Source organism: Lithobates pipiens, unplaced genomic scaffold, assembly GCF_037356315.1.
Source record: "Lithobates pipiens isolate NorthernLeopardFrog02 unplaced genomic scaffold, aLitPip1_a1.2 Scaffold_18, whole genome shotgun sequence".
Classification (NCBI taxonomy): Eukaryota; Metazoa; Chordata; class Amphibia; order Anura; family Ranidae; genus Lithobates; species Lithobates pipiens.
Window position 1 is genome coordinate 320,417,415 of NW_027507758.1, and position 20,135 is coordinate 320,437,549.

The following is a 20,135-nucleotide window of genomic DNA, read 5'->3' on the forward strand; positions in this document are numbered from 1 at the left end:
TCTATTAATTTAGGGGCTGTCGAGCCAGTAGCCTCTCTTAGGATACTATCATAATGAGAACAGTCAGGAATCCATTGGCGGCAATATACCATTGCACCCAAGAACGAGAGCAGGGCAGCTTTGTCTTTTGGGGGACTGAGAGCTCGAAGGGCTGCGGCACGTTTGGGGGACACTAGCCTTGTCCCTTCCTTTAGAATGCACCCTAGGTATTCTACCTGTGGCTGGCACCATTGTATTTTCTTCCTTGATGCTAGATGCCCGGCGTGAGCTAGGTGTTGTAACAGTGATGTTGAATCGACCGCACAATCTTCAGCAGTTCGACTGCACAGGAGCAAGTCGTCCACATACTGTATTAGTACCGACCCACGCTCAGAAGTCCAAGACTTGACAGTCTCGTTGAGTACCATAGAGAAGGCGGCTGGACTGTCTACATACCCTTGCGGTAGGCGTGTCCAGGTTAGTTGGCCCCCGGCCCAGGAGAAAGCAAACATAGGTTGGGCTTCCTCTGCAATGGGAATGCTAAAGAAAGCATTCGCTAAATCAATTACTGTGTAGCATAGAGAGTCTGCCGGTATGCATGAGAAAATAAGTGATGTCTGAGACTAGGGGTGGGAGGGGAATCACTTGTTTGTTTACTGCTCTGAGGTCTTGGACGAGTCTCCACTCGCCACTGGCCTTCTTTACAGGGTAAATGGGTGTGTTCCAGGGGCTAATGATTGGTTTTAGGATACCTTTAGATATGTAGTCATTGATCTGGGGGGCAATGCCTTGGGTCTTTTCGGGGGGCAGGGGGTATTGTTTGTGAAATTGTGCTTCTGCGTCAGGGCGCATCTGAGGCGAGTAAGGCGTACAGTTAATGAAACCTACGCTACCTTTGTTTTCCGCCCAGATGGCATGTGTTTCGAGAGAGGCGGGGAGTAGCATAAAGAAGCCTCTGTGTGCATGTCGCTTAGGGCCATGTAAGTCACATAATGGTGAACTAGCGGTAAGGGAACCTTCTCTATTAAACTTAATGGTAATACACAGTTGTGCCAAGAGGTCCCGTCCCATAAGGGGCACAGGGCATGAGGACAAGACGGCAAAAGTTTGGGTACATAATTTCTGTCCTTCTGGAGTGGCTACAGTCAGTGGTGGAGTGATGGGATGGGTGACAGGTGTCCCATTAATACCAATAGAGTTTCCCTCGGTGCATTGTGGTGTGTTAAAAATCTCATCGTTCACTGAACTAGAGGTGGCGCCAGTGTCTATCAAAAAGCAGACACGTTGTCCATCTACATGTAATACAACTTGGAGAAGACTTCTCCATGAGGGATTGTAACACACTAGGCTGAGGGAAGGGACATACTCTAGGCATCCCTATTGGGGTGGTGGCTGCCGATTGGATGGCCACTGCATAGGAATTCTGGGTGGTGGTCTATTGGGGGCCTGAGGGTGCATTATTTGTGGCTGTGTAGGATATTGGGGTAGTGGTTGACGAGGGTTCTGGTATGGCGGTTAACGGGGATACTGTGGGCGGGTCTGGGGGTTAAATCCCCTGCCTCTGCCTCTTGCTCTAATCTGTCCAGTCCTATAAGGGCACTGGGATTTCCAGTGTCCTTGCTGTCCACAATTGAAACAACCTTGGTCCGGGGGATAAACAGCAGCTGGACCAGGGAGGATAAGAATGCTTATGTACCTGACAAATTTTACTGACTTCTTGCCAGTCTTCCTCTGAACAAGGACCTTGGGGTCCTGGGTCATGGATTCCCAATTGGTGACACCTTTCCCGGACTTGTGCCCAGAAAGGTTCCACCTTGGGACCCGGCAAGTTATGTTGAACATACTCATACGGGGTGGGAGTTCCCGGACTCTGGGGCTGGGTGCCTGCAGAATTCCCCATCTAGTAATTTGGGTAAAGTATGCCTGGTATGTGGGCAGAGGTGATAACAGCCTGTTTGGTCAATAATTTGTTCCCTAATGCGGGGGTAAGTTCCCTGATCTTCCAGGTCAGATGGACTAATAAAACTGTGAAGATTTACCCTTAATATACGATGAAGGGTACCTTTCCTGGTGGCGGGATATACCCCTCTTACACCAAGTCTGCAAGAGAAGCCTGTAGGTCTAGTGGTCAAAAGAATCCACCTTTCGTCAATGCTAAGAAAAAGTAAACCTAGCGTGCAGCGTGAACAGGCGGGTGCTACCTCACTACAATCCGGTTCTTCATACTCTGTATTCATTTAAAAACAGTTGGGTTTATTCAAACAGATATCCACTCTATATAATTATATCTTATACAACGTTAATACTCTATATACTTACGCTTGCACCTAAAGAGAAACAGACATATTTTTATGGTTTAGGATTTCAGCTTTAAAACTTTACATGTACATTATCAAGTAATCACATCATGATGCATTTCATTATTTATAGTGCACTTTAAAAGTTCTCAAGTGGGCGTCCGCTCGACCAATCCCTTTGTCACGGGCGTATTCTTTTACTTCCCGTGTTAATAAAACTATCACCAATAGTTTATAGTCAGACCAACCTAGTCGGACTTTTTCCTAAACCTATAAATTCCTTGCGAGCCCTTTTGACCTTCCGAGGGACCAGCCTAGTCCGCCGCGAAGGCACAGTAGCTTTTTAAACTAATCTATTTGTATGGTGGTCATCTGGACAGAGTAAGCATCTACACCATTTCACCATTAAGGTAAGAAGGAGCAAAATGACTTACCTATCACAAGATGACCCCACTTCTGGTACCAGCTCTGTTAGGTGCTCGTCTTCCGTGTATATACCCTGGTAGCCTAGGCTAGGATGGAGGAGCGGAGGTCCCGGTCACCGGTGGACAATCACCACACATACACACAATTGTACGTGAACAATGATTGTAAGTTTATTGGAGCATTCACAGTAGTTTTATGCAGTTTGAGCTAAAGCGCAACCCTGTGGTTGAGCCAATCAGGGATCGCCACATAAAATATGCAAGATTGTATATTTTACTACGTCATCATGGTTCTTTGCACAAGCAATATCTCTGCCTAGCAGCAAAAGCTAAATATATATATATATATAGTTTAGAATGTTCTTAGGCGTGATGCAAGATAGGCCTGTGGTCTAACGCCATAAAGTTACTTCTGCTCTTGGAAAGGGAAGTAGCTTAACCGCATCCATCTGTTCTGTACAAACAACTGATATCTTGTACAAGCAAAAACACATATGACCTTAAGCAATAGGTTTCCATGGGGTCACGCTATCAGTAATTTTCCATTACCCAAAATGGATGTCTCTTAACAAAATGGTTCCTTTATTACCTTATAATACTTACACAAAATAAATAAAGGGCAGATTCTATGGACCACTGAGTCTTTTTTTGTGTCATCACTCCTATAAGGTGCATGTTCAATCTGCTAACATACAATGCTTAGTATGCAGTATTGATTTTAGTTTAGTAGATGTTTGTGCAGTACAGGTATACTTTAAAGAGCCTTTGAGCTTGTAAAGTTCATAACTTGATATATTCTTCTAATAAGTTTGAAGAACTATTGACATCTCAACTTGCTTTCTTGAAAGATGAATTTCTCTGGGATCAATCTAGTTAGAACATTAGATATGTTTCAGATAAGTGCCATTGATTTTTTTTTTTTGAAAGAGAAACGTCTGATACTATACTGATAAACACCCTATTTAAGCAGCGGTAGCTTGAGCCTTCAGAAGGGCAGTGATTATAATTGATTATTATTAAATGCTACCACTGTGAGGATGGTCTAGAATAACTGCCAAATTATCTTCCTTGATTGGTTTCAAATGCCATCTTTTGTTATACTTGTGTGTTTAAATAAAAATCTGCATCAGCGTTTGATCTGGTTTTTTTATGTACTGTATGCATACAGTAGAGTTTGTCATTTGGTAACTGTGGAAAAAAGTATTTTCTAAATACCTGTGTGAATATAGTTGTGTTTAAGGTTCACTTTTTTTAAGAACTTCCCTTGTTAAAGGAATGCATCTGTGCTGTATCTTGATAATGAGCGTGCCAGTATATTTTGTATAAACCTTGAAAAGGTTCGTTTTAGCCCAGGTTCACATTATGCGATCACAGACATCGCATGTGATTCGCACCTGCTATGCCGATCACTTGCGATGTCTGTAAGATGTGAGTTCAGCCATGCAGATTCGCAGGTAAAAAAAAACTGCAGGGACTTTTTTTTTTCTCCCCCACACGAAATTGGATCCCATGGGTGTTCTCATCTATGTGATCCGTTTCCTGTGTGAGTTCACAGTTCGCACTGCGATCTGTGAACTCATCTGTGGGCGTCATTAACAATGTGATCACACCCGTAGAAGGCAGTGTGAACTGTCTGCAGGAGAAATGCGATGCGGGAACCAGCGATCTAATCATGCTGGTTTCTGCATCGCATCAGTGTGAACCTAGGCCAGTGATGGCGAACCTTGGCACCCCAGATGTTTTGGAACTAGGTTTCCCATGATGCTCAAATACACTGCAGAGTGCATGAGCATCATGGGAAATGTAGTTCCAAAACATCTGGGGTGCCAAGGTTCGCCATCACTGACCTAGGCTGAAGCTTCCTGATAAAATTAATGCCTGTTTATTAAATGTTACTGTCAGAAAATACAACATCTGTCCTAAAAGCTGTTGATGGAAGCTGGCTTTTCCTTGATTAACAGGTTATATAGCAGCTATTTGTTGAGTCAAATCTTTCATTTACTTAGACGCAATAATATTTTTTTTAAGCCCAATTACAGTTGTACAGTACAGGCAGAATATTCATACACCATGGGCTAGAGGTATGTACCTTCAGGTGATTGGACACTTGCAAAGCTTTAGAGAACACACCTCCCCTCTCCCCTTCCACTTATCACTACCCCACTTTGGGAGTCCTCAGTTTTGTGTAAGTGTCTGAAGTGATGGACCTTTTCTCCTTCATGGAGAAAATCACTCTTGGCTTAACTAGTTTTTTATAAAAAAAAAAAAAAAAGTATTCCTTATTTTTTAGTCAAGCCTCACTGTTTTCTAATGCTGGCATTGAAGCAGTGTTTCTGGATTGGCACAGCCCAAGTAGAGTCTTTGGAGTCATACCCACGATGGTGGGATGACCCATAATTTTGCTTTGTGGCCCCAAGACAGGTTCAAAGGAATTTACTCAAACCTGTTGATGCTTATCTACATTTTCCCATTTACGCACCTCATCCGCGCTTTCTGTACTTTGCAGTGGCAGACAACCACTTCTAGCTTGTCGCATTAACCTTTGGCCTATCCTGTGCTCCCAGGACTCGGCATCCAAGTTTCAGGCCATCTAGAAGGCCTTCTTCTGAAGGACTCGACTTCTTTCCAGCTATGAGCAGATGTCCACAAGACAATTCAATGCTCTAGGCTTTCGACTGGGTGATCGGTTACAACAAATCTGCTCTCCAGCCTTTTTCTTGGACTTCTAAGTCTAGTCCTAGACACATTCCAAACAAGTCTTTCTACCAGAAAATAAAATTCTTTCTCTAACAGCACAAGCTCAAGAATTGAGATCCAAGAGTCACCCCACATTGAGATTCTCCATGAGAGTTCATCCATCCAGGTGGCACCAGGAGTCTAGCTTCCTTGATGGAAGCAAACCAGATCATCTCTTGGATAGAAACTCACTGTCCAGTGTTATCTGTGGTCCACATCGCAGCAGTGGACAACTGGAAAGTAGATTGTCTTAGCTGCCATTGCCTGGACCAAGGGAAATGGTCTCTTTCTTCAGATGTATTCAGTCTAATATGCCAAAAATTGGGGATTCAGGATTTGGACATTATAACCTCTGGCCTTCCTATATTCAGGTCTTGACCAAAAATTGGCCTTAAGTACTTTTAAATGTCAGGTGCGGGCCTTTTCCATACTTTTTGACAATGTCCAATCACCTGAAGCCACACACCTATAATCCATGGTGTATTACTATTCTGCTTGTGTCCTGTACTGTACTCCATTAGTATTCATGCACACTGCAGCTAAAAAAAAATCTGCTTTTACAGGCATTTGAGCTTTTATTTCAGCTTGAAAAAGCTTGTGCTTTTTTGGGCTACCCTGGACTTCATTGAGCTTCATTGAGCTTCTTTAAGCAAAAAAAAAAAAAATTGTGTGATTATGAGTTTCTTTGAGATTTTACATACTTTTTTGCATGTTTTTGGGCACTTGGGCATCTTTTCTGCTTGAAAGTTCCTCTCAAAAATGCAAGTTTGGGTGGGTTTTTTTTGCCTGCAAGAACATATTCCTGTAAACTCCTGAAAAGGCCATAGTGTGCGTGGACATAATGAAAGCTCAAAAGCCTTAGGAGCCGCTTCTTTGAGCTTCATTGAGATGCTGTGTGCATGAGCAATTATATATTTATGGGTAAGTCAAAATTCCTCTTTTTCACATTTTAAGTAGGCATAGAAATGGTGAAGATTAGTCTGTCAGATTTAAATTGCCGTTTGTGTCCCCATTGATGAGACTGCTCTGACTGTTTTTTTTTTTTTTTGTCTCCTACCCTCTACCTTGTTTGTCCAGTTTGAGAGGAGATCTCTCAAACAAAGATGCAGACACCACCAAACACACTTTTAAATAAAGCGAGAAACTTTAGATAAAAGCTAAGGAAAATAAATGGCTTATTTGTAAGAAAAATATTTTCTTCACGAAGCTTAAAGAGGAAGTAAACCCTGATGGGTTTACTTCCTCTTTTTTTCCCTGCAAAGGTAAAGCATAATGGACTACTATGCATCGCATAGTAGCTCATTATGTGTCACTTACCTGACACAGGAGCCAGCGAAGTCGCCGCTGATCCCTGTAGTCCGCCGCATCCATGTTGCTTGTGGCGTCTCGCAGCTCCGACGAATCACAGCGGCGCAACCGCGATGACGTCACTCCCGCGCATGCGCACGGGAGTCGCGCCTCGCAGCTCCGCCACTGTCATACGGCGAAGCCGCGATGACGTCACTCCCGCGCATGCGCACGGGAGTCGACAAATTTGGCAAATCCATTCTTGGATTTGCCGCATTTAGTGCGCAGCGGTGCCCATTTTCGGGCAAATATCTCCTAAACCATATAGGTTTAGGAGATATTGCTTGGACCTACAGGTAAGCCTTAATCTAGGCTTACCTATAGGTCCAAGTTGTTTGGAAGGGTTTACTTCCTCTTTAACGTCTGACAGATGACAGGTTAATGCAGTTCTGTATTTGAGAATACATCATTAAATTGGTATTAAACTCAAAACCAAAAATGTAATACATCATTCATTCATGTTCATTTTTTAGTTATTTTCCTCTCCGTTTTCACCTGGGGATCTGCCCAATAATACACCTTCTGTATTAGAGTGCCTTGAGTACTCTGGATAAAGGAGCACAAGGATACCTTTGGACAGCAGCTTTGTTAATCTGGGGGCATGTTACATGTACCAGCAGATTCAAATTCACTACCAAACTCTAGCTCAAACTTTATAATCAGTTTCAGCAAACCCCCCCCCCCCCCTTTTTTTTTTTCCTTTTTGGGATAAAGGTTTTGCATTAATAAAAAAAAGCTGATCATTGTAAGCACACCTGTCGGTGTTAAATGGCTTGTCTCACCTCTGTAAACTGATGCATCTGAAAGAGAGCTAGTTATTTTGAAAAACAGACTTACTGGATCACCAGATGAAAGCAAAGATGAGAAAAAGGAAGATGGGGACTTTGAATAAGACTATTGATTTGTGGAGGTGAAGTGATTTTAAAGTATATTTAATTGGCATATTGAGTCTGAAAATACATAACAATGATGCACATAGTAGAAAAGGTTGAATGCGTATACACACACATACATGGTGTAGACCTCATGAATACATTACATATACATATCAAATGGATGGCATATAAAATTGACAAGAGATTTAATATGGATAAAATTAATTCATTAGAAAATTCATATATGTACATGTCATCTAAAAGGCACTATGCAGTGTAATCAATGGTAAGAAAAACAGTATGATCATTTGGTTATAGATGATGAGTCTAAGTAGGTTCCTATCAGTAGGCATGAGAGTGCATCCTAAAATCACAACACGTTTCAGGGGCAGATGCATGCAACTCTATAAAAAACAACAAAATAGGAGTAGACCGACCAGTATGATCAAATGTTATACCCCTCAATGGACTTCTCACTATGCAAGTACTTAGAGGAATGAGTAACTCTCTCCCTTTTTTCTTGTACACATCCTAGTATAATGTTTGATCATACTGGTCTACTCGTGTTTTGTTGTTTTTTTATAGAGTTGCATGCATCTGCCCTTGAAGAGTGGTATTATCCACTGGATGCATTCTCATGCCTACTGATAGGAACCTACTTAGACTCATCATCTATAACCAGACAAGCATACTGTTTTTCTTACCATTGATTACACTGCAATGTGCCATTTAGATGAGGTGGACACATATACCGTATATACTCGAGTATAGGCCGACCCGAATATAAGCCGAGGCCCCCAATTTACCCCCAAAAAAACTGGCAAACTTATTGACTCGTGTATAAGCCGAGGGTGAGACATGCCTGTCCATCCCTGTGTGTGTGTCCGTCCATCCCTGTGTGTCCGTCCGTCCCTGTGTGTCCGTCCATCCCTGTGTGTCCGTCCATCCATCCCTGTGTGTGTCCATCCATCCATCCATCCCTGTGTGTGTGTGTCTCCATCCATCCATCCATCCATCCCTGTGTGTGTGTCTCCATCCATCCATCCATCCATCCCTGTGTGTGTGTGTGTCTCCATCCATCCATCCATCCATCCCTGTGTGTGTGTGTCTCCATCCATCCATCCATCCCTGTGTGTGTGTGTATCCATCCATCCATGTGTGTGTGTGTGTGTGTGTGTGTGTGTGTGTGTCCAGCCTACCTGTGTCCCGAGCCTTTGTCCCGAGCCTCCGTCCCGTGTCGTGCCTTGCCTTGCCTTCGTCCCGTCCCGTCCCGTCCCGTCCCGTGCCGTGCCTTGCCTTGCCTCCGTCCCGTGCCCTCTTCGTCGGCGGCCATTGTAAAATTCAAAAGCCGCGCCTCCTCCTTCGCCTGTGATAGGCGGAACACTGAATTTCCCAGCAGCCTGTGTTCCGCCTATCACAGACGTCGTATCATCCTCGTCCGTAGTACGAGGATGATACGACGTCCGTGATAGGCGGAACACAGGCTGCTGGGAAATTCAGTGTTCCGCCTATCACAGGCGAAGGCGGAGCCGGAGGCGCGGCTTTTGAATCAGAATGGCCGCTGTCTGTCTGCTCGACACGCTGATCGAGCGGGCAGACAGCGATGACTCGAGTATAAGCCGAGGGGGGCACTTTCAGCCTCAAAAAAGAGGCTGAAAATCTCGGCTTATACTCGAGTATATACGGTACATTTGTAATAATTAATTTTGGCCATATTAAATCTCTTGTCAATTTTATATGCCGTCCATTTGATATGTATATGTAATGTATTTATAAGGTCTACACCATGTATGGGTGTGTATACATGTTAAACATTTTCTACTAAGTGCATCATTGTTATGTATTGTCAGACCAATTAAATATACTTTCAAATTATTTCACCCCCACAGATCAACAGCCCCATTCAAAGTCTCACCTTCCTTTTTCTCATACTTGATCCAGGGATGGAGGCAAATACAGTGTGCTTCATTCAAAGTCCCAAACTCCCCCCTATTATTCTAAATGAAAACAAAGAAAACCCAAAAAATAAAATGAATGCAGACACCACTTGTAATTGTTAAGCTGCAATATATTAAATGTTTTGCTTTTGGATTTATTACGGTTTTAATAGTAATTTTTTTTTGGATATAAGCAGTGTAAATACTTTGGATTTGACCTGGCATCAGCCTTGTAGTTCCTGTACAGTAGAGTTCAGACTGAGAGAACAAAGCAGCACAATTAGGAGCTTTGCTGAAATGCTCATGTGGTAACAAGGAACATGCTAATGGACAGACAGCACAGTGACAGAGAGATAAGTTAATCAGTCTACTTCTGCTTCTTTCTGTGTCCATTCACAAGCTGGTGGAGGGTCCATACTTGTAAGTGTTATTTAAAGTGGTTGAAAACCTCAGTCACGAAATATGAGCAAAGCACATATATCTGTAGTGTTTACTTATCTCTCTCCAAAGCTCTGTGTGCCGTTTATCTCTGCTGCTTTGTTCTTCTGTTATCATAAGTCACTTCTGAGAAGTTTTCCCTACACATGAGATACATTTGTGGGGGGGGGGTTCAGCTTGTTGTCTATTCAGAACTGAGTTCTGCTGTTGTGTGAAGGGGGTTTGTTAATTTCCTCCAATCAGCTCTCACACACAGTTACTGCAGCCTCTCCTCCTCCTCTGTACTTCTGACAGATGAAGAAAGATTTTTAAACATTGCTACCCTTTTGAGGGGTTGTAGAGAAGAGAAGACAGCAGATAAACAAGTAAAACCCATGTAGGAGGATTTGTTTCATCTTTGTGTATCACCTGAGGCTGTTTATTTCACTGGGTATATGTGAGGGTTTACAACCACTTTAACTGTTGTAGAGTAAATCAGTCTACTGCCAAACAGGACAGTGTTTTTTGGCAGAGCTGTGTAAATCTCAGGGCTTATAGATAAAAAAAAAAAAGAAAAAATAATTCTTTGGCAAGTAAAATGTATTACAACGACCTTGGTATGAATTTTATCAGTAGATTTTGCTGTTTGCCTGGAGTTTCGCTTCAGGCATGCAGTTAATCTCCCAAGGATGATACCAGTAAGATGAGGGATTGGTTACTTGATAAGTGGCCTGGTCATTGAACGTTGTCAAATAAGCAATATCTTACTTCTGCTTGAATATTTTTAACATCTACGTGTTTTTTTTGTATACAGACAGGAATTTTAAGATGGTTAGAAAGAATTGTAAGAGAACAATTATTGTCTTCTGTCTGTGAATGGGCATAACTTCTAGCTCATTTAATGTGGTCACCAATCAGTAGATAAGGGCATAGAATGGCCAAACATTGCATTTTTGCTGAAAAATAAAAAAAAAAAGCGATCTTATGGAATAACTATTTTGATCATGATATTGCTTCAGTGATCACATTGAAGGCTTCAGTTGTGATCTTCTCTGCTAAATTGTAGACAAACTGTAAGAGTTAGGACAGATTTGCTGGCATTTGCTTGTATCTATTTCTGAAGGCGGTGGAAACAGATAACAAAAAACTTGGCATAGAAAATTATAGGATGCTGTGAAAATGCTCAATGGATGGTTTAATTATAGACATTAAGTAGAGAATTTGAACTTGTTAATCATTATCAAAGGAAAAGGATTTTAAGCTATGTCAAGTCAATATAATAAGGACCCGAAAATCTTTCCAACCTGATCCTTTTTTCTCCCTATTATACAGGAGCATTTTAGAACGTCTCTAATGGGCGATTCTGTGCTCCAGCTGTTTTGTTTTAATAATCTTTTCTTTTTGGTTACAAGAGGTGTTTGTTCTGCTTCATTTCCTAGAATTAAATGTGAAGGATCTGTTTCACTATATCTCTGGTTTGTTTTTACTCTTGCAGTTGCAGTTTCTAGGCTGCTTTAATGCCTTAATAAAGTGTCTCCCCATATCAAGAACAAAGGGTCACTATGCCCCGGGCTATTAAATTGGAAATCATTAAGGCAGATATGTTCCAGACAGGCATTTTCTCTGAAAATTTGGTTTAATACAAAAATAAAAACTTTACTCGATTTCATTGTATGCTTGCTTCATTTAAAAGGAAAAGTCATCAATCATCATGGTCTAAGGTTTTCATAGACATGAGATGATTTTGTTCAGTTAAGGTTATACCGTCTTGAATTGCCAGCATCCTATACCAGATATTAGAGATGCACGATTAATCGTTAGAAAATCGTTATCGTGATTCAACCTCCCCTCACGATCTTCATACAGTATTTCCCAGATTCGTTTTAAACAAGTTCAGAGCCAAGCAGAGCTGTCAAAAGGAAAAAAAAAAAAAAACTCAGCTGGCAAATGTTTATCAACAGCGATAAAGAGAAACTATGCATCTCTTGGTTCTTTTAGATCAAAGGAATGAACTTCCATCTGTAAATGAAGTTTAATCTCTGAAAGGAGAATTCCAGCCTGTGGTTTTTAGGCTGGGCTTCTCATTCGGGTCATAGGATTGCAATTAGTTTAGCACTCCTGTGACCCGTTTTCAGCGGCGAGTGGTCTAAAGTCCGTCACCAGGATCAGTCGAGGCAGCATGTCAACCCGACTTAGGAAGACTTGATCCGCCAGGGGCTTGGCCTGATGGTAGTCTTGGCCTCTCGATGAGCCGCTGAGACATTGCAAAATTACGATTTTTTTTTTCTTTTTCTTTTTTTCACAAAATTCTCATAAAGTTTCTCACACACAGCATATGCATACTTGCAACTACACCCCAAAATACATTCTGCTACTTCTGAGTATGGTGATACCACATGTGTGAGACTTTTACACTGCCTGTCACATACAGATGCCCAAAATGTAGGGAGCACCATCAGGTGGTCTAGGAGGATAAATTACACTTACCTTTTTTTGACTACCTCAAAAGCCTCATACACACTATTGATTTTCTGCAAATTTTTGTCTTCACATTTACCAAAACCATGTAGTGCAAGAGCCTGCCTGATTTGCATTAAAATTGAAATGCTTAAAGTTATTGTAAAGGATCGTGTTTTTTTTATTTATTTTTTTAAATAACAAACATGTCATACTTGCCTCCACTGTGCAACTCGTTTAGCACAGAGTGGCCCCGAACATCCTTGTGGGGGTCCCTTGGTGGCTCTTCCGGCTCCTCCCCACATCAGACTGCTCCCCCTAGGAGAAACGCTCTCCCGAGGGGGTTACTTTGCGGGCATGCTCCAGAGTCCAGCATTTGCGTCCACAGACACGAATGCCAGACTTGGTCCCGCCCCCTCAGCACCCGCATCATTGGATTTGGTTGACAGCAGCGGGAGCCAATGGCTGCGCTGCTATCAATCTGTCCAATCGAACCGGGATCCTGTGGAGAGAGGGACAGCGTGTCCCCGCTTAAGAGATGAAGGGGCTCAAGTAAATTGGGGCGGGGGTGCTGGTGACTGCCAGGTTTATTTTCACCTTAATGCATAAGATGCATTAAGGTGAAAAAACATGAGGGTTTACTACCCCTTTAAGGTTTGACCTCATACTATATGGTTTTGGTAAAGCTGAAGATAAAATTCTGCAGAAAATATAATAGTGTGTATGGGGTCTTGCACTTTTGAAGGCCCTGGAGCACTAGGACAATGGAAACGCCCCAAAAATTACCCTATTTTGGAAAGCAAACACTCCGTTTATTCTATGAGGCATAATGAGTCTTTTGAACATGTCATTTTTTTCCACAAGTTTTTGGGAAAATGTAGAAAGAAAGTGGGAAAATGCATATTTTATTTTTTTTAACCCAAAGTTGTCAGTTTCTAACACAGCATGTTCATAGAAAAAAATGACACCCAAAATTATATTCTGCTACTCGTCCCGAGTATGGCGATACCATGTGTGAGACTTTTACACGGCCTGGCCACATACAGAAGCCCAACATGCAAGAAGCACCATCAGGTGCTCTAGGGACATAAATTTCAACCCTAATTTGACTACCTATTACATTTTTTTGTGGCATGGATGTGGCATGGATGCAGCATGGATGCGAACTGATGTGGCATGGATGAGCACTAATGTGGCATGGATGAGCATGAATGAGCCATGGATGGTGATGGGTGAACATGGACGAGCCATTAATATGGATGGATGAGCCATACATGAGCACAGATCAGCGCTGTGGGCACCCGATCGATGCGAGGAGCTGAATCGGACATGCTCCGGTTTGTTGACAACTGATCGCTTCATCATTGAACGGGGTAAAGGGCTGCTGTCATTGACCCTTTACCCCGATCTGTGATGCGCCAGGTCTGGAAGACCCGACGGTCACGGATATTCCCAGGTGTGTGCCCCAAGGGGCATGCGGGAGCACGATTCTGGGAGGACGTTATTGTGTGCCTGTCATTTAGCTATGGCTTGAGCGGTAAGTGGTTAAAAGTCACCACTTTGAAGAGGGACTTTATGGAGTGTGACCTGGCTACAAATGTTTCATGAAACTCCCCAGAACTGATAACTTCTTCAGAGCAACTCATCACCATAGCACAAAAAGAGTCAGCAATCCAATGTTATTATGGTGTCATTTTTTTTTTTCCTTTTAATGTGGTTTCACTACTGAGAGGCTTTCAAGGCATTATGCCCTTTCAGATGGGCTGAACATTTGAATTTTGGTTGTAGCAGCCACCATTAGCACTTTAGATAGATTTTGCTATAATTCTAATACTGTAGATTATAGGAAAGAAAATGAATGGTCACAGAAAACTTTCCTTTCGTTTTTTTTTAATTTCTAGAAATAAAATTAAATATTATAAATACCATTTGTAATCTCAACACTGGCACCTTCTGCAATCCTGGTTTGCTACTGACCTGGCCTCAGATTATACATTCTTTTTAAACATAATACGTTATTTTAGTTTTGGAAATGCAAACCACCTAAAATGGGTTGCTGGTAAGCTGTTGTCCAGTCATTATTTTTGAGTTTTGAAGGGGGTTTTAAGATAAAAGCTATAGGCATCTTGATCCACATTTCTTGTTTTTGATGAACTTAAAAGTGTTCTAATATCAAATATTAAGGGAGGCTGAAATGCTGAGTTTGAGATTTATGTGTTAAGAATTCTCTTTAGCACTTCTACTGCATGTAGAAAGTATTTTTTATACTAAAACTTGGCTTAGGGTAAAAAAAAAGCATAAATAGTCAGCATTATTGTCAGTCGTTTGAGGGATTGTATTATTTTAGGAAACCCCGAAGGATCTGAAAAAACGCTGAGGTTCCATTGGGAATCCTTTCCATGCTCTATCCATACTCCACATTAATATTGGTCTTAATTGAAGTAAAATGTGATGTATGTAAACTTTTTAATAACTTCAAATAATTAGGTTTTAAACTTATCATGGTCCAGTAGAGGATCTATAGGTTCTTCCATAATCCATCTCTTAATGATGGTCTGGTTGCAGCCCTAAGAGCAGGAATTTGATAACTATAGCCAATAGATTGCTATGCAGGTGTTCCTGTAACACCTCTCTCGGTCGGATGCAGCATCTATCCCCTGACGCCTCTACACTGAGGACTGAGCAATCAAACACCACCGATCACTCAGTTCTCACAGCTCCCTGAGCAGAGAGCTTGTAACTATCGGTCACTGCTCTCTGCACTGCATGAGCTGCTGGCCCAGCCTCTCAGCGGCTCACTGAAAGGCTGAGCCGGGTGTCAGTCCATGGATCTAGGCAGATCCCGACACCATGGTCGTGATAACGCAGAGCCTGAATTGCTGAACCAGATCAAGTATGCGGATCAGGAAAATCAAAGAAAACTCAGAAACATTTATCTGCATGCTTATTTCAGGTCAAAGATGAGCAGTATTGATGTTTTTATAAATTAGGATCATCGGTGTCGACCTTTGTTTTTCTGTCATGGCAGGATTAATTTAAATTAGTATAAACTTCATGTTATTTAGTAGTAATCTGTTTCTTACTTTCAGGGCCAAGGCATTTACGTTGTGTAGTTTACCTGTAGGAAAAATTAATGGTGTATTTCTCTTGTGATTTCAGGTATATGATGCTGATCGATGGAAAAAACGAAGTATATATGGTTGACAGAGACAACTCAGTATTTCATGTATCTAACCTTGAGTTCCCTTTTCGCAAAGATCTGAGAGTCCATTTGACAAACACGCTTTTAGATGGGGTAAGTATGCAATTATTGCATTTGGTTTTTGGGCCATCAAGGGGCTTAAAGCCGCCTGTATATGATTTGTTGTTCTGCTTAATGTTAACGGAAACTGCAAAGTGTGCTATTGCAATTTGATTACTGATTACTCTGAAGGTGCAGTGAGACTGCTAAAGTAACACTGATGTAATCGATACGTAGAATCGTGCATAAGATACCACAGGCAGCATATGCTGTCCAAGTATTCAAGTAGTAACAGAAATATTTGCAGGGCAGAACTCTTGTAGATTGTAATTACATTTTAAGCTTTTTAACAGATTTAATTTGGTCTTTTTCAACCTTATTATGAAGGCCGGCAAGTTTTTTTCACTGGAGATGGTGCCTTTTTTTCTGAAGTTGTATGTATTTAACAAAATGAATGTAAATGAAGAGGCAGACCCAAAACAGGTTTTGTCTTTCAGCATTTGAGGAAAAGTGCAGGTATACTTTAATGTTCAGAATTACTGTTTTTGGGGCCTACAGTCCTAAACATGTGTACTTCTTGGAACCATGTGCATCTGCTGCATATTTCACCCTGTCATAGATTTTGACAGGCTACTTATAGCAGGCTGTACATTGCATCAGTGTCTCCTGAGCTCCTGAGAACGCTGGGATTTTAAGCTGTACGGGGTTAACAGTCTGTGTGCTTGAGGCCTGACAGGCATTTTCATCACTCAGCACAATAATTGATTTTATAAATGAAGCTCTTCCTTAACCATTTCCTGACCGGCGCACGCCGATGTACGTCGGCAGAATGGCACGGGCAGGCATATTGGCGTACAGGTACGTCCAATCTTCAATGCCGCTCTACCAGAGTCCTGCATACTCGATCACCGCGGGCATACCCGCGATCATCTCACGGGACGGCTGAATGGAGAAATGCTGTTGTAAACAGCATTTCTCCATTCTGCCTAGCAACTAGTGATGCTGATCTCTGCTCCATGTGATTGGAGCAGAGATCAGTGTTCACTAAATGAAAGCCCAACCCCCCACAGTTAGTAACACACCCCTAGGAACACTTAACCCCTACACTGCCACCCACTGGTTAACCCTTTCACTGCCAGTGTCATTTACACAGGAATCACTGCATTTATATAGCAGTGATTGCTGTATAACGGACAATGGTCCCAAAAATGTGTCAAAAATGTCCGATGTGTCCGCCATAATGTCGCAGTCACAATAAAAATCGCTGATCACCGCCATTACTAGTAAAAAATAATTATTAATAAAAATGCCATAAAACTATCCCTATTTTGTAAACGCTATAACTTTTGCGCAAACCAATCAATAATCGCATATTGTGATTTTTTTTGATTTTTTTTACCAAGAATATGTAGAAGAATACGCATCAGCCTAAACTGAGGGAAAAAAAATGTTTTTTTAATATATTTTTGGGGGATATTTATTATAACAAAAAAATGCGTTTTTTCAAAATTGTCGCTCTATTTTTGTTTATAGCGCAAAAAATAAAAACCGCAGGGGTGATCAAATACCACCAAAAGAAAGCTCTATTTGTGGGGAAAAAAGGACGTCAATTTTGTTTGGGAGCCACGTCACACGACCGCGCTTTTGTCAGTTAAAGCGACGCAGTGCCGAATCGCAAAAAGTGGTCTGGTCTTTGACCAGCAAAATGGTCCGGTCTGTAAAATATATACTTTCCAGCTTCCTTTAAAGATGAACCTTATTAAATAGTCAGTGTCAAACAACTGTTGAGCTAATAAACGTTTTGGCTTTGGTGGTCAGACTCACTACTAAAATTAACCCACCCTCCAGGATTGGTGTTATTAGCAATCTGTACCAATAATGTACCCCTATAATCCCCACTCCCCTAAAAACAAACAATTCAACAAAATCCCAGCAGTCTAATGTGGAATTGGACAGAGGCTGTAAGACAGCACTCTGCAGATCACTACTCAGTACAGCAAGTGTTGTGGGACCAAAAAGACCTGATCTCCTATAATGACTAAAAAAACGTATTCTGAAAATGCGTACGGTGATTTCGCTACTGAAAACAACTGATCTGTGTGTATGTGCCTTGGGAGCAACACAGTTGGTATTTCACCTATTGTCTTCTTTTGAGACATGTTTTAGACATTGCTAATATTACAACCCCAATTCCAAAAAAGTTGGCATGCTGTGTAAAATCTACAAAAAAACTGAATGCAATGATTTGAAAATCTCATAAACCCATATTGTATTCACAAAAGAAAATAGAAAACATCAAATGTTAAAACTGAGAAAATATACCATTTTAAGAAAAAAAATTAGGTCATTTTAAAATGAATGGCAACAATACATCTCAAAAAACTTGGGACAGGGCAACAAAAATATGTCATAATAGTACTAACAAAGGAGTGATGGAGGGACGTTTTGAAACTAATTAGGTTAATTTGCAACAGGTCAGTAACATGATTGGATATGAAAGGTGCATCTAAAACCCCGTACACACCGTAAGATTGTTGGACGACCTGATTTTTGTCAAAAGGGCGTGTGGCAGGATCTCCTCTTGCATACTAACGTTACACAAATTGTCGTGCCACAAACAGGAACGTAGTGACGTACTATGAGAAATTTCAGTTCTTGAGTGCAACCCTTTGGGCACCTTCTCCTAATTTTTGTGTTTGGTGAGCATTGTTTCCAAGCACGCGTGTTTGTACTTTTGACTTTTGTGTCGGATTTGTGTACTGACCATCCAAAAATCTAACATGGAGCTGTCATTTGACAAAAATTTACTAGCTTGCCATTCAACATTTGTTGGTGGAAAATTGGAAACAATTGTCAAAAGGAGCGTACTAACAGTAAGAATTTCAGACAACAGCCTGTCAATGGACAATCCCCTTCCAACAATCGTACCGTGTGTATGATGCTTTAGAGAGTCAGTGTCTCAGAAGGAAAGATGAGCAGAGGTTCACCAATCTGTGAAAAGCTGAATCCAAAAACAATCTCCGAAATAACATTCCCAAAAAAAGAAAAGACTTTAACTATATCATCATCTACAATACACAATATTCACAAAACATTCAGAGAATCTGGAGAAATCTGTGTGCAAAGGACAAGGCCGAAATGCTATATTGGATGCACATGATCTGCGGACCCTCAGGTGACCCTGCAATAAAAACAGGCATTATTCTGTGATGGACATCACTGCTTGGGCTCAGGGATACTTCCAAAAATCACTGTGAACACATTTTGCTGTGCCATCCAGTAATGCACGTTAAAACTCTTATCATGCAAAGAATTGACCCATCTCTGAACATGGCTTTATGAAATGCAGCCATCTTCTATGGTTCAAAGCTCATATAAAATGGCCTGTTGCAAATGGAAAACCGTTCTGTGATCAGACTTATCGAAATTTAACGTTTCTTTTTGGCAATCATGGGTGCCCTGTTTTCCAGTCTAAGTAGGGGAGGGACCTTCTGGCTTGTTATCAGTGCTCAGTTCAAAAGCCTTCATCTCTGATGGCATATGGAATGGGAATCTTGCATATCTGGAAAGGCACCATCAATGTTGAAAGATATATATGCAGGTCTTGAAGCAGCATATGCTCCCTTCCAGATGACATCTTTTTCAGTGAAGTCATTGCATCGTTCAGCACAATCTTAAAGTCATTATCTCTCAGCCTATCTCATGCCAGCCGCAAAAAAATTCTTCTTCTTATACCCTCGCTTATTGCAGGCCGTGCCCCCTTTATTTCTCTGGGTGGGCTCTTTCTGACATCAGTTACAGGTACAGCTAGCAAGGCTGTTTGTTTCCAGAGCTGGACTTCTAGGCCACCCCTCCGGCAACTGGAGACAGGAAGGGGGCTACTGGGAAGAGAGTGGCGTGAGGTGACCAGCTTCTACCTGTACAATGACTTGTCTCCTGTATAGACTGTAGACAGACAAGTGGGTGGCCATTCAGTGTGGGCCTCCTGTGTGAGGCGAGGACAGCCTAGCCCCCCAGGCTTTGCCTTGTACTGCTTATATTTAGGGCTGACCCCTTTGCATACACAGCTCTCCCATGCTCTCCTGGGGCTCATTCACACCATGGGAATACAGAGGTCAGGGCAGACGGTGTACAGTACAGCGCTTGGGGACCATAAGTGTGCTGTCCCTCAGAATACGCTGTAGGCGGGTCTCGATGGGAATCCCAGAACTGGTGTGAACAGGACGTCTATATGAGCCTCGATCCCCATTATGAGTGCGGGGATCAGTGAAACTCCCATGATGAGCTTAGGGGAGCCCCCTATGGTGAACATGGGAATCAGCGGACACCCGCTATGATGGGGCTCGACGAAAAAACTGGCTCCAAATTTTTTTTAGCTGGCTCCTAGATTAAAAGCAATTTTGTCAAGCCCTGGCAATACTGCA

At 41.9% G+C, this 20,135-nt stretch overlaps 1 protein-coding gene across 1 annotated transcript in view; it reads left to right on the forward strand.

The window, feature by feature from the left end:
- The window catches only part of RNGTT (RNA guanylyltransferase and 5'-phosphatase), a 463,180-nt gene that overhangs the window by 148,034 nt on the left and 295,011 nt on the right, over nt 1-20,135 (forward strand). The window contains 1 exon segment of the mRNA XM_077487269.1: nt 15,630-15,765. Coding sequence (XP_077343395.1) covers nt 15,630-15,765 — 136 coding nt within the window.